This window comes from Ooceraea biroi, chromosome 11 (genome assembly GCF_003672135.1).
Source record: "Ooceraea biroi isolate clonal line C1 chromosome 11, Obir_v5.4, whole genome shotgun sequence".
In the NCBI taxonomy this organism is placed as follows: Eukaryota; Metazoa; Arthropoda; class Insecta; order Hymenoptera; family Formicidae; genus Ooceraea; species Ooceraea biroi.
Genome location: NC_039516.1, coordinates 9,589,401 through 9,604,716, shown reverse-complemented (window position 1 = coordinate 9,604,716; position 15,316 = coordinate 9,589,401). Strand labels below are relative to the sequence as shown.

The following is a 15,316-nucleotide window of genomic DNA, read 5'->3' as shown; positions in this document are numbered from 1 at the left end:
GTATGATATGTTTTTTTACATACCATCTAGTAGAGCGTTTGAAGATGCGCACATTGATCTACGGGTCAAAATCATTCAAGGTCACTAAAGGCTAACTGCAAGGGAAAATAATTTACTGCCTAGAGTTCTCTGCTATTGAAAATACCGTAAACTCAGAAATGAAAAAGTTCTAGCACTTAGAAATTTTAGCCTTCAGTGACCTTGAATGATATTGACTCGTAGATCAATGTGCGCATCTTCAAACGCTCTACTAGATGGTATGTAAAAAAACATATCATACCATTTAAAAAAACGAAGTTGGCCTTCATATGACCTCTACGCGTCCACCTAATAAAAAACTATTTAGAACAAATTATGTGTCCCTAGAAACCATGCAAGTTTGGTCGGACACATTTTTTTTTATCACCAATAACAGCCGAGATATTCAGGTGGCCTGTTTTAGGTGCCTCACCCTGTATATTCCCTCTTTCCGTACAAAAGAGAATAAAATATTCAAAGTGTCTTAGATTCATTTTTCTCGTCGCAAATAGTTATTTCCGCTATTGTCCTTATAAAAATATGATTCTAGTAGGAATGACGTCTACATTGTCGCGTAGAAAAGTAACATGAGTTATATGGCGATTCGATAGTACGCTTTATTCGCTGGGAGCAATCTGGATTGCGAGAAGCAACGGAATTTCAATATTCGCGCGGTTCGCCAGGAGGAAAAGTGCCTCCGGCCGGATCCTCAGACGCTACCGCGTTCGTTCGCTGGCGTTATCGACGTCAGCAGAATATCCGCATCCTCGGGATGTCGAAACTCCGCTTATACAAAGAGACACCTTGCTGAACCGGCAATGGCATAGCTCGAGCATTTTAACGTATAAATCGACATACAACGAGAGAGAATTTCGTATGTAATTTTCGCGGACAGCAGTACGAGAGTTAAATCAAATCTGCTTATGTCTATTTGTAACTGCGTTAATCCTGTTACGATGGCACTGGTAATAAATCTGAATGAAATGCCCACGATTAATTAAAAGGAGAATAACGCCGGAGAAATACGAACAATTCCTTTTCGCTAAAAAACTAAAAAGTCACTAGCTTCAAACTTACCGCAACTTTTTAAATTCTTTTTGTTTGTAAAACTTGGTAAAACAAATAAAATAATTCCCGTTAAGAAAGCACATTCTTTCTCGCATAATCTCGCATACTTTCTTGTTCGATCTCATCCCTCAGAACTTCCCGCACTCGTCGCCCACGTTCTTCACGATCGCGCCACCGAACACCCTCACAGGGGTTTTGGTCCAGGAGATCAGCATCAGCTGGCCGCCTATAGGCGGGCTACCTCTGCCCAGTTGGCAGCGAACGTACGACAATTTCACCAACTGTAGACCCAGGGGAGCGTCTGATGATTCTCCGGACGCATTGGCGATCGAGTCATCGAAGATGATCGCCCGTCTGTGAATCGGTGGCGTCTCTTCTCTCCTCGTGTCATTGGCGACGACACTTAATCGAAGCGGCAAAGCTACGGCATTGTCCCGTATTCTCGTGTCGTCTCTCCGAGATATCTTGCGAGACCAATTGGGACCGAACGCGAGTTGCATCGGGACGACGCTGGCGCGCGTCGTTTTCTCCGCGTTGCGTCTGGCTACTTCAGTGCGAATATCCGCGACGAACGGAAGCTCAGTGAGCGGAAGTCCAGCTGTGATGGTCGGCTGCAATGCAGGCTCCGGGTGGCTGTTATCGAGGCGGTTGAACGCTGAGGCTAGCAGAAGATTGAAACCCAGGACCGAGCCCTCGATGCCTTCCTCGAGTCCTTTGTCAAAGTCTGTGTACTCCTGACCTAGAACGATATCGCCGCCTCCTGGGATCACGTAATGGATCGTCTGAAAGATGAATTCATCTTTGTAAAGAAATTTTTCCGTAAAAGTTTTTACGCAAATGTCGCGCGGGAAACGACTTAGAAAGAAGCTAAATAATAAAAACGGATCGGAGAGGACCGATAATGGAAAGCTTTTTCATGAAAAAGTAGACACTTTAATTCGACGAAAAGCGGATATGCTGGACAACTCGCGACTTACCTCTTCGGAGCGACCTTGCAACTCCAAACGTCCATCGAGCCATAGGGCGTAACGACCAACCTGGTTCTCCCAACTTTGACACACGTGGTACCAGCGATGTTCCTGCATGCGGATTGGCCTTCGGAATACCTCGAGGCCGCCAATTTCCAGATGAATGCTCCTTCCGCGCGACGATATCCAAGATCGAATCAAACGTTCCCGCTCGTTCCCTTTGACAGCGAAAGAGGATTACGCTCGTGCATTGCTCTTTCGGTCGAGATACGTCGGCATATGCGTGCAGAAGCCAGGTGAAATTCGTGGTACGTCTTACGTATCGTCGTCTTCCGTTTCGCACGGTGAACGTTGACTTAAAAGTTCTAACGTAAAGATCCCTTTACCTCTTACAGTACGACAGTTCATTATTGTACAAGGAGATTAAGATTTTGAAGGAACACTTAATTAAAATAACATTTTCCGACAGTTGAAACGGCACGGCACTCTCGGTTACCCCGTCATGAATATTCAACTCTATCTACGGCGCCTATTGGAGAACGCTTGAGTCCCAAAAGATTTTGTAATTCGAGCAATTACGGTTTCGCCAGCGGGACCCCGGTAGCGCTAATTCTCACACGTAAAAGGTAATGATGCTGCCGGGCAAAGTATGCATTAACATGCTACTGAAGTGCAACGAGGTGATACACGCAATGCGCGCGATGCACGCGAACGATGCGACGTGTTCCGTAGAAAATAGAACATTTTCCACAGAGCGAAGATACTTTTCCGTCCAACTTTCCGCGGTAACGAGTCTTGTGTAAGTATCCGGTGAACGCTTGAGCGGATAATAACAGCTGGCATGTAAGAAAAGAGTCCTCTTTCGCCGTGCCGAAGCAGCTTAAACGATTCCGGTTGAAGTGGAATAGCGGGAAAACCCGTCGCGAACATCCATTTATCCGGCCATTCATGGGCATTTACGAATGTTACTTGTCACCCGTGTAACGCGTGCCGTTACCCTCAACTAAATTATGAAACGGTGAACTTTTCATTTCTGTTTTCGCACCAACGACTTTCAGTGTCGCTATTAATTAAATGAACTTTCCACCGGGAACACTCACTTGAATACGAGAAGATGGAGTGAGGATGTTCGAGGTCGATCGACTTCACCCACAGGCAGAATGTAAATTCATGGATTTCCGGCACCGGCAATTCCCACCTGAGAAACTGAAAAGTGGGCTCGGTTAGTCAACAATATTACGTGCTGCTCCGCACGCTTGTCTAATTAAAACGATGCTATGTGTGAGGTGTAGCAGGTGACTTGTACCTACCGCTCACTTGTATACCTCATGTGCATTCCTCAATTAATGCAATGTGATATGCTTTTTTAACAAACATTTTTAGAAATTGTGGGAATGTAATAGATTGCGTTAAAAATTTCCGGTGAATGTTTCGCTCTCATGATTTAACATATCATTAACATAATCCGACGGTAGAACTAGAACTGTACGTTGAAAATTGATTGCTGAACGAAAGAAAGTAAAAAATGTAAATGTAACACCTGGTATTGGTATGTGCAGAAACGTGCATGTAGATCACGGTCGGCATTTCTTAGGCCGTCAAATTAAGCAACCGGCGTGAAATCAATCTTTTCTTTCACGTGTTATGGAACAACGTGACTCCGCGCTCCGCTCACGTAATCGATAGAAATCTCGCGAGTTTCCACGCTCCGTTGAAACATGTGTATCTTTTATGACCGACTAAATGTCGATTTATTATTATCTCTTGCTCAATGCAATTATTTTAACACTTTTCACTATCGGTACACCGAAATTCAGGAAGAATTACGGAACGACTCGCTGCGCAATCTGTAGCCCATTCGGTTACTCAAACGTTCCAGCGAAACTACGGGAATTCCAGCACAATTATACAACGCGCGGGAAGGCGGGAAAAATTTTTACGTTGGCACGTGATGACGGAGGTACGATCAGGAAACGACACAAATCCCTTGCGAATGATCAGCCCTTACCTGGATGTAGCCCTTCTGCGTTAACTGGACACTGTGCATCGGCGTGCCGCTCTTCTCGGTGGCGACGATCGATACTCTTGAAACCGCCACGACGAGCAAGCCCAAAAGGATCGGGAACGAGGGAGGGAGAAGTCCGCCGAGTCCGGAGTCCGTCACGAATTTCTTCATTCTTATCTGATCATCTCCCTCGTTGCATCCAACTGCTACTTCTTTAATCGCTACGAAGTAGCGAAAGTTCGCCGTTTCGTTTTTAAGCGGAATCCCCTTTGTGTGTCCTCTTCGTCCTATGTACTTATCCCGAATGACGTTTCTTTCTCTCTCTCTCTCTCCCTTTGCTTCGCTCGTTTACCTTTTATCTCTTAACCTGCCAGTGCGCGTTGGCCTTCTCCCTGTTAATCTTATCCCGCGTCTATCTGATCGTGCTCACGAAAAGAGGATTGTCTTACGCCGCTGTTATCCGCTCAACTTTTCTTTGCTCAACTTTGCCCGCGTACACTCTTCTGCTGGTACTCCCCTTTCTTCAGGCAGCGGTGCCGCGCGCGACCTCCTCCTTCCACCTACACCTAAAAGCGAAACTGCTCAGGAAAACTCGGCATCGCGCCCTCGTTGACTTTTTACTGGCCGGTCGCAACTTCTTCTTCGCACGACTTTATCTTGCGCCGCTTTTCGCGATCGTGACGTTGTCTCGACGCCCTCTCTGTCGAGTCGGAGTCTCCGAGAGCCTGGACGTCGTTCTCGACTTCTCGATACACAGTCGAACCTTTCCGTCGATTGCTACAAAACGAAAAGACCTGTTTATCCGTCGCACGTGCGACAAACTGGACCTCTCCTCGACGCTCTATCTACCAGCTCTTCCTGCAATCGACGAGATTGCCGAAGAATGCTCGGCCGCTCTTTGCAATCGAGCAGCCTTCTTCAATGTGCGACACCTTCCACAGTTAAAAGCACAGAGCGAAGTGACGGATCTTGATCTTCTTTCTTGCCGGCGCAATAAAGAGCTTCGACGGTGCTCTCTTGTGCGATCCTCGTCACCTGATGATGTCTATAATCAAAAGCGCGCCGAGTGGAAAGACGACGATCCCTCAGAACTTTTTCGCCTTTCTCGTGAAAGTGCAAGAAGCCAGGGGGAGAATGCTTGTCCTCTTCGTTCGATATGAAGGATCAACGGCTGGCAAAGCGATTATTTCTCTTTCCTTTCGGCGTTGTTGTCGAGCTGCTGAATCGTGCGTTGCTGAATAATTCTTCCTGTCTTTTCTTTCTTCTTAGTAAAGCTTTTTTTGGAAACTGCGATCGGAAGCCTTTGGAAAGTCGCTGCTCGTCTCGATTGCCTTCCGGCGGTGCAATGCGTCTCCTTCTTTTTCCGAGGCAGTTCCGCCAGCGAGTGTCCGGCCGAACCCACGGCGACGGTAAACAACGACTAAAGCGTATCCGATGCCGTGAATCGGTCGAGTGCGAGCGCGCGAGTACGGAACAGAATCGGTAAGAGGGAGAAGGACCCGTCGTGCTGCTGCCGCAGGTCGACCTGGAATTTTAGCTATTGGCTATGGTGTAATGTAATTTGCCCGTGACGTCAACCATCGACGATGGCGAAGCATCAGAACCGGAATTGGAAGAAGTCGCCCGCGTGCACCTCGTGCGCCTCAACGTCTCCAATACCGTTCGATCTACCGAAATGTGCAAGCGACCGTTTTATTCGAATTGCACGCGTCAATAATTATCCTGGAATTTCACGAAATAGCGCTACAAACTTGTGTTACAACCCCAATAACATCTTAATAATCTAATAAAATTTTATTGTTTCCTTCTAATATGCCAATTTTGATGTACATAAAACGCGAGAAATAGCTTCATTTCATTAATGGCTGTATCACACCGTGTTGCGGAATGTTTTACGCACATTTTGCTGCGTGATCGATACGGGAAAGCCAATCTCTCGTGGAAAGTTGACGAGACACACGGCGCAAAACAAGTGGGATGATATGGCGCGTAACTTATGCATTCCATGTTGCAGGCATGGGCAGAATTACAAACTACATTTTACATATGAATACCTGATAAGTATATCTTCTTGAAAGCTAAACAAGTACCATTTAGAAAAGCGTACTTTTGTGTACATCTGTTAAATAATTTATTATCATCCGTTTGTTACACACGTCAATATAAATAATTTAGTTTCTGTGCTTCTGAGTGCTCTAGTAAGTTTTTTCAGCATTTAGTAATGTGGAGTAGGAGACTCATACCGCAATTTAGTTCCGCCAAGTTTCCACGAAAGAAACTTCATATGTGCGTTGCGATACGTAACAACGTGTAGCGTGCGTTAAAACGACCGTAAAAATGACATATTGGAAATTCATACTGGGAAACTAACGAGTCCTGAAACCTGTTGCGAAAGCGGCCTAGAAAGACACTCGTACATTTACGCGGATAAACATTTATTCTCAGCAACGATCCTTCGGTCCTGAATTGGTGGGTCGTGCGCTTAAATGCGCGCCCCCAGCTGCAGATCGTGTAATTTCAGCTCTCTTATCGAACCTGCTCTCTCGCTTTATTACCACATCTTGCCGATTTATCGCCATCGAATCAAGGATATAATTGCGGCCCGGTATTGCTATTGCTATTGCTCCACGCGTCAATTAAACTATTGTAACCATTGCCGTTCTCGCCGGCGTGAAAAATGGCAAACGAGCCCTCCAGCCTGCCTCGGCCTTCGGATCCCTACTTGAATCCAAGTCTGAACTCTCTTTTCTTTCTGCTTGCAGACGGCCAAGAACTCGACGTCGGGCAGCGGCGGATATTACGTGGGCGGAAGCAGCACCCTGCCGCGCGGCGGTTCGCTCCTAAGGGCGTACAGCCCCGCGGCGTCGAGCGTCGGCGTCGGCGGGCCAAACGCGACGCCGACGCAGCCCAAGACTCTCACCACACCAGGTATACGAACGCCCGCGTTCCTCCCTCTCACCCTATCACATGCGATCTAGAAATCGGCATACAATCGATCAGCCTTGATCCAGGCTCGGCCAGACACGATCCATCATACGAGCGGCCCAATGACACTCGAAGCTCACTTTTCCTCTCCGCGGATCTTTCGTGATAAATTCTGGTATCACGCTTTAACATGTGACGTTGTTCGCTATTTGCAAAAAAGCTTGTCGCATTTTCGGTGGAACGGAAAAAGCCAAGGCAGCAGAGAATTGTTTGCCTTAATTAATGCAACGTTACTTTATAATGTTGGTCCCTTCACTCGCGAGTGTATTACACAGCATTGTGCTGAAGGGATCGCGGGAGTACGAAGCAGCTTTGGGCCGCTCGTGACATTGATGACAATTCGCCGCTTCGCGTCTGTGCATTCTCCCATGCCCGCACTGATGTTCTCTGTAGCGTCGCCGAAGCACCACCCTGCCTTCCGAGATTCATGCAAACGTACATCGTGCACGCTCCGCGTAGCTCCCCATTCCTGCAGATGCCTTGCCTAAGGTGACCAGAAACGCGAAACCCCCCTTGAAACATTACGATGAATCCCCAGAATGCGCGGAATCTTCTTTGATCCCTTTGCGTCGCGTTCGATGAAAACGTGGCGTGCTCTTTGTCTCTTGCGTATGAAATCGCAGAACAAAGCGGTCCCGAAATTTATTTTGAACATTTCGACGTAATATGTCAAATCTTATTTTGTCAGGATTATAAATTGTGACAAACATTGCTGACAAACATTGCTGACAAACTGATTCTTCTCGTTATCTGAATGATCTGTACTTTTAGTTGAAAATGCTCTCATTTCAACGAAATGCAATTTACTATACTTTATTTACATGGATCGTCTGGTCGCCTTAAATGCAATTTTATCGACCCTATTCCTGTATGCGATGTGTAAAAAGATCATGAATCCCTTTTATCGTTCCAGCGATTTTAAAAATTGGTCGAATCGACTACATTAAATTTATGTTTAAAGTGCAAGCGTGTAAAACATACGAACATTAAATTGCACAAAATATAATAACAATGGTAAAATATAATAACGATAATATAATATAAATTGAATAATTCAACTCCGCAGAAAAGTCTTTATATCTTTATTTTTCATGTAATTTAATATCCATACATATTTTTGTTACATCAAATGATGTATGAATTATTATTAATATACCTTGATTCATATTTATTTTTCTTTTTAGAAAATATACATATTATTTCATGTGGTAAAGCGAAATAACTCATATTTACATGTAACAAATCCCAATATTCCAAACTATAATACATTTCAGGAATATTATTTCCGCGTACAATTGGCCAGCAAAAATCACTGATCAAATAAACGAAATAAGATCAGGGCGGAGAAAAGCGATCATTATCCGCAACTGGCACGCATCTCTCCCTTTTGACTCGACCAATTTTTCTCACATGCTTTGGAGCTTGAGCGCATACATACATCCATACTCACACACGCGCAATCGCTCTCCATTCTTCACGCTTCCGATCGACGGTTGCAAGGTCGTTTCGATTCTTGATCTTGCTCGCGGAGATCGTTACGATTATTGGCCGGGTGCTCGAGTCTAACTGAAAAACACTTAACAAGCTGCCCATTAGTCCAAGGGGAAAGGACGGCCTCATTCTGATCGCCACGAACGTTCTCCTCGTTGAGAGAAACGTTTTGCGCGCGGAGCCGCCGAAAAGAATCCATTCACTACAGCGCGGATAGAACCAATCGTGGATCGATCATGATCAAGCATCAACTACCGTGACGGGATAGATCTATTTTGCAAAGTAAAACGCGCGTGCCTCTGACTGCACTCTGGCTGCATCGGAGCTGTCAAAGGCTCAAAGAATCGATCTGAACATGTTTGCGCGCAAAGAAGACATTCCTCTTGACGCTTCGATCGTTGTGACGTGACCGAGAAGCGCAGACATGTAAAAGTCGAGAAGCTGCGTCGGGATCGCAATGATGATCGTAATCAGTATCATAATCGCGTGATCATATCATGAGAAAATCGCTTAAGAAGAATTCCCGAAGACTTGTCATTGGGAAACCATTGCGTCTCTTCGTTCACTCGGGGTTCCGTTCGCGAAATGTCGAAAAAAATAACACATTTTATATTTCACGCGTTTACGTGACGATACGCCACGTGAGAAGTTTGGTCATGTCCAAATCGCGTCGCGACACGAGAGAAAATTCCGCGGAGGAGACACGAGAGACGGTCCGACCGCGGACCTGGGACACCACCCCGTCTTGTTCACTTCTGCATGTGCACTGAACGTCGAACGGCTTAGCGTGGTGGCGGATAACAAGTGGCACGTGCGGCGGAGCACCTGGGTACATTGGTTTTTTGTTTGGTTTTTTGGATGGTTGGATAGGTGGTGGCGGGGTGCCGCCGGCCAAGCCGCTTCGCAGCTACCAGTGTGGTAAGAGTCCCCTTGGAAGCCTCGGGGGCTCGGCGCGCTTCTCTCGAGACAGCTCGGTCTCCCTCTATAGTATACCAGGTCAGTAGTATTCCTTAAACATTCGTCAGACACGGCTCGATCCTTCCGCGACGCCGGGCCGATCGATCAATCAATTAATCAATCGATCGATTGCTTCGGCGCTCGCTCGTGCTTCGCGGAGAGAAGCGCAAGGAGATCGAGCAAGCTGACTGTTAAATAATATTGCGGTGTGCGAGCTGTTGGAACCGCGATAACAGCTTGCGTGGACTCGGGTCCTTCGCGAAATTGAAGGAAAAAAAACGGCGGTTCCGACGAGTCACGCTTGAATGATTAACAAGTAACGGCTGCACGCAGCTTACAAGTCACTAACTCTGAAAGCATGGTTGATAGCAGTTGACGAAATAACGGGGTACGCCGGACCAAGTTTCTCTTGGTCATACAAGCAACACGACGAAAGCTCGTTAACAATGCATGGGAGTGGTATCGATCTGCTCCAAAATGTTATAATCCGCTGACGAACAGTAATGTATCGAAAAACAAACATAAATGTACGCACATACATGTGTGCATACGCGCGTCACGCTTTATACAATTTCCGGTTAAGGACTTTTATCACGATGCAATCTCGAAACGATCCGCTGTAGATCCGCTTGTATGCTTTGTAAATTTTCGAGCAGCGGAACGATGTGCAATCAGTCGCGTACTCGAAACGAGACAAAATCCGAGGTTGAACGCGCAACAAAATCGAATAATACAAAGCGGTAGTTATTTAGCGCTGTTTCTATTGCGGTGATTCGAGCAATGGATAAATATCGCGCGAATCCTTCGTCCGCGTTAAAAATTCATGATCGCGTAACGAAAGATAAATGCAGCTCGCGAAAGAAACATTCACTCGAGCGATCAGCCACAACCAGATAAACTATAGAAACACTGGGATAAAACGCGACAGAGAGGGTGGAAAGCGTAGTGATATCGCGTGTCGGTGATAAGGGGAGGCTTAAGCACGAAGGTGGCCGGTCGCGTTTGGCATGCAGTGGTCGCTGGGAAATCGAAATTGGCAGACGCCAGTCGGGCCAAGTTTTAATTGAACGACCTCGAGACCGTGGTGATAGTGTTGGGAATAGATAGGAACAGATGGATAGATGGGTGGATGGATGGGTGGAATTGAGACTTTCGCGTTCGTGCCAGCGAGCTTTGGATCGCCGTTGCGCAAAGAAATAAGAGCCAAAAGAAGCCAGGGCTCGATCAAGCCCGAGCATCGATCGTCTTGCAGCCTTCGCGATGTCAAGTATCTCCCAATATTGGCAGCGACACTTGAAACCTTGCCGTCAAAATTTCTTCTGACTCCCGAGAATCGTTTCTCGCGCGTTACAAAATTCGAGCGCGCGTTTATAATACATCAAGTAGCTCCTCGTATTATCAGCGTGACGTTAACGTCTCTCTGCCCCTCTGAAATCTTAAAGTCCCCTTCAATTATTAATTACGATATCACGCGTACGGACGCCGTAACTGCAAAGTTGCTATAAGGTAGCTCGATGTATTCCCAACACTAGAGCTAAGCCCCTCAAGAGCCACTAAAAGAAACTTCCTTCGTGTGACCCACCCTCGTACATACAACGCTGTGTGGTATCATAACATACGAAAAGCAGCATCTCTCTACTATCCCATTTTTCATCCGCTCCCGCTGTCACTCGAGTGCCGTAGATTGTGTGCCCACCCATAAAAAGCACGATCATGAAGGACCCCTTCTTTCTTCTCGCCCCATCACCATGACGACTGATAAATGACATTTCTTCGTTCGATTTACCGTTCCTTGATTGTAATTTCATTTGCACACATTCACGCACCACGAAATTCATCCTCGACGGAGGTATCGAGCCATATAGTACAGATAAGAAGAGAGAACTCCCGCGAGAGAAATGTTGCACGAGAAATGTATGTCGCGTAAAACAGGTAGACTATCCTAATACATGTTGCGCAATCAGTTCTTTATTTATTGTCGGGCAATTTGACGTAACCAGTAATGGAAAATAACTGCCAGCCGCTTGACCCTGTTTATTAACCGTTCATTAACTCCGATACTCCATTACGAAATGGACATCTGCCTTTTCTGTTTGATCTGTGGTACTGTGTTTTATTTAAGAACTTGTACTTGGCTTTCGTGTTTAATCGATTTAATCGTTCTCGTGTATAGCGGATGCCTATTATTTTTAATTAAACGACGCGTTGTGAAAGTATTGCGCAATAAGGAAGCGTTTTAATGGGCGCTTGAGTGGCTCGTACTAATACGAATTTCAATCTCTGCAGATCGGCTACACGGCGAGAGCGGGTACATGAGCAGCCCGGAGCGTGGCGGCGGCGTCAGTTCCGGAAGCGGAAGATATCCACCCGGGCCTTACAGCGCCGGCAGCAGCTACGAAGATCCGTATTATTCGCAGTACTCGGGAACTGTCACTCCCGTTATCGACGAAGAAGCCAGGTAACCGGAGTTTTGCGCAGTTGCGACGATAATAACGACCCGCGATCGCACCCACCCCGCGTCTCGTCACAAAAGAGGCACGGTGATACGGCTCTAATTAACGAAATTTGCATATTTCGGAGCGCACGGGGTGTCCTGGATTTTCCACGTTTCATCCACGAGCTCTTGATGAAGAAGTCCGTTTGTTCAATTTAATTATATAATTCAATTCGTTCAGTCGTGTGTAATGACTGACTCTTTTGAAAGCTTAAACTGCGAGATTCTATTGATACTCATAGATTCGAGCGTCACGAAAGTTGCGTGACAATCAGCCAATCGATTTCCGCGGGATAAGTGGCAAACTGATCAACGAGTTCGCAGATGAAAGGAAATGTGAGAAGTTCCGGGTAAACTCTGCGTCCGCGTGAGTTTCAGTAGGAAAAAAGTAGCGGAGGTTTTACGGCCACGACGAGCTATTTCACCGCATCAGAGTTCATTTCATGCACTTTATACATAGGGTCCATGCTCCATTCGCACACGTAGAATATATTTTTGATGATCCTTATTAAAATGTTTCGGAATTGTTTTAGTTTGCTGAATAGGCAGTTGTAATCTGATGAACGAAGCCTCACAGAATGGACCATGGGGTGTTTTGTTCCGGCGAATTATTGTTCATTAATTAAATTCGCATATACTGTTACGCGCTTAATAATATTCCTTATAATAAGTGCAATATATATGTCTCTTTTTTCAATAAAATTACGGAGAGATCTCTGCTTCATTTCGGTCCTATTGACGTGAAATTTTTGTGCTGAGAACGTTACACCCTCTCGCAAATGCTCATCTGTATAAAAAGATGTAAAAATGAGAAAAAAGCTGTCGAAATTGCGGGAACTTGTTCGAGTAATTAAATATCTACTTATCCGTTTGTATTTCTTCCCGCGGATTGCTTTTTTCGCATTGTCCATCTTTTTTCTCGGTCTTTGCACTCCAAACATATTTAAAGAAATTCTACAGATGTGAAAAATTTGAGATAACATGTTGTCATGCTTCTTCAAAAGTACAAAAATAATTTTATGAAATTCATAATCCCACTTTCTCGAAATTGGCGTGAAAATTATCGGAATTTATAATTTATAAATCTAAATAGTCATCTGCACGCGGTCTCTATTTCTCATGAAAATCAGAATCAGTCGAGCAAAAAGGTCGCTCGAGTTCGGTCTAGTACCTAGTTTAGAATTCCCAGTTTGGAGTTCCGCTTAGCAATTAATCGGAGTGCAAACGGTCGAGATGGCTGGCCGCGTTGACCCGCGCGTTCACCGCCCGCCGTCAAAAGAGACTCGCCGTAAATTCAGCGACGCTTTTCCGCGCGCATCCCCTACGATCCGGGTGAATAAACTCCGTTCACCCGGAAACCGCTATCTCGCGAGCCCCGCACCAACGAAACGTCGTCGTCGTCGTCTTCGTTTCCACCGTCCCGTTCCACCCCTTGGACAACCGAATCCCCTCGCCACACCCCTGGTCCCTGCTGGTCTCCGGCAGTCGCAGTCACCGGCGCTCCTCCACTTGGATGTCTGATAGCGCGGATGTGTATGTCTGTTGTGGGTGGTGCAGCGATACGGAGCTGTTGGAGGAATCGTACAGCCTTTACGGCGTGAAACCACCGGGGCGTCCGTCGTCTGGTCCCCCGCGGTCCCCGTTTCCTCCGGGGGCACCATCCTCATTGCCACCCGCCGGACAGGCCTACGACGCTACTCGGTACTACTGCACCCACGTCACACACACTCTGTCGCCTGCGTGTTTGCCTTGCGTAGTAGAGGCCTGCCTGCCTGCGGAATAAAAAGAGAACGAGTAGAGGGAAGAGTAAAAAAATAAACGAAAGACTGAAAAGAAATGGAAAGAGAATAGAAATCGCTGCCGAGGACCGTGCTACGACCGACTGGTTGGCTGATTGGTTGAATGCTTGTGAATGAATACGAGTTGCACGAGCGTCGTTTCGCGCGAGTCCCCCGGAAGCGGAACAGTGGCGAATCCGGGAGACGCCACATTGGCAGAAGTCTCTTCTAATCCCCCAGGAACACCGAGCTCCAGCGAGAAGTACTCGGTACTTTTGGAGCGCAGTCAAGTTGATATTGCATTCACTCATGTCTGCAACGTGAAACGACTTTTACAAAGTAATATATTAGTATTATTAATTGTGTTGTTTCCAATGATGGCATTAATATTATTCAATTTTTACAAGTAATACTTATCATTATAAAACTAGTATAACATTGGATTGGATTCAACGGTTTTCTTTCGCCATGATGAAGTAATAATCATCTCTGATCTCTTCTTGTACCTGGATTCGCCATTGATACAGGGATAAACACATTTGACAATTTACTCTATAATTTTATAATGCTCTTTATTATTCAAAAGTAAGATGTGTGTGTAGTATATGTGTAAATATATGCCATAATTAATGTGAATCGAAGAATATACATATATATATATATGATACATAGAAATGCATAATTTGCAACTCGGTGGAATGCAGCATGCCGACTAGCGATCGTAGACAAGATTGCATTGGTCATATACAGGGTGTTTTACACGCGTCGCAAATAGAAAAATGGATGTACACAACCGCGAGTTAATATATATTCATCAACGTGCCTCAAACTATTGTTATACTTTAATACTCGATATGATAGCTCGAAATTCTCTATCCATCCACTCTACATCGATGATGTAGCACACGCGATTCTCCTTCACGCGATATCCTTTTAACACGCAACTCTTTATCCAACTCTAATCCAACTATCATTGCTTTCATCCTTTATTTTATTCATATTAATTGCATGACGTAGTCTACAACAGCTTGCTCATTGCACAATTAAATCATTAAGAAACCCGATTACTTAAATTAATCAAAATCTTGAGATTCCTTCGAAATAATTCTTCCAACAATGTCCGAAGATCTCGGAATTATTACGCGATCACTTATAAATAGATTCAGAAACTTCGTGGATTCGCAACAGATCCATCCGCAATAAATCTTCGTCAGCATCGAAGATGTTCGGAAGCTGACGCGAGCATTCGGTTCTCGTGTATGAAAACTCTCTTTCTCTAGAACTGACGCCGCGTGATTGAAGTGTGTATCGGAAAGCCGAGTTGGATACTTGTCAGCCGCGAACTCACTTTGCCTCGCTTTTACAACTTTACAAAAGTTACACCAAGTCGAAATTGATCGCCACGCCGATCACGTAATCAATTTGATCCTCCTATCGCGTCTATGTACATATTAAATATACATATAAATTATACATACCACCCTGTATATAATTTTATGTACTGTCACCGTGACGTAGATTGGGCACTGTCACTTGTCATGCGAAGCGATAG

The 15,316-nt window shown here is 45.5% G+C and overlaps 2 protein-coding genes across 3 annotated transcripts in view; one reads left to right on the top strand and one right to left on the bottom strand.

Moving 5' to 3' along the window:
- Positions 1-15,316, top strand: part of LOC105278788 — a 157,670-nt gene that overhangs the window by 113,215 nt on the left and 29,139 nt on the right. Inside the window, exons 8-11 of one of the 2 annotated variants that reach the window (XM_026973732.1) lie at positions 6,822-6,987; positions 9,406-9,531; positions 11,779-11,950; positions 13,544-13,687. In XM_026973732.1, coding sequence (XP_026829533.1) covers positions 6,822-6,987; positions 9,406-9,531; positions 11,779-11,950; positions 13,544-13,687 — 608 coding nt within the window. The remainder of the gene's footprint in view (positions 1-6,821; positions 6,988-9,405; positions 9,532-11,778; positions 11,951-13,543; positions 13,688-15,316) is intronic. The other variant, XM_026973733.1, reaches the window with a different exon arrangement.
- Positions 456-5,480, bottom strand: LOC113562932. The gene is made up of 4 exons (XM_026973735.1): positions 4,063-5,480; positions 3,155-3,260; positions 2,064-2,272; positions 456-1,868 (listed from the first exon to the last, which is right to left on the bottom strand). The coding sequence occupies exons 1-4, from the start codon at positions 4,228-4,230 to the stop codon at positions 1,215-1,217; spliced, it is 1,137 nt and encodes a 378-aa protein (XP_026829536.1). The 5' UTR covers positions 4,231-5,480; the 3' UTR covers positions 456-1,214.

Excerpts from the sequence above, each read along its gene's own strand:
- LOC113562932 (XM_026973735.1), bottom strand. The coding sequence starts at position 4,230 with ATGAAGAAATTCGTGACGGACTCCGGACTCGGCGGACTTCTCCCTCCC. Across the intron at positions 3,261-4,062 it reads CGCAGAAGGGCTACATCCAG|TTTCTCAGGTGGGAATTGCC; the intron begins GTAAGGGCTGAT and ends CCCACTTTTCAG. Across the intron at positions 1,869-2,063 it reads TGCAAGGTCGCTCCGAAGAG|ACGATCCATTACGTGATCCC; the intron begins GTAAGTCGCGAG and ends TTCATCTTTCAG.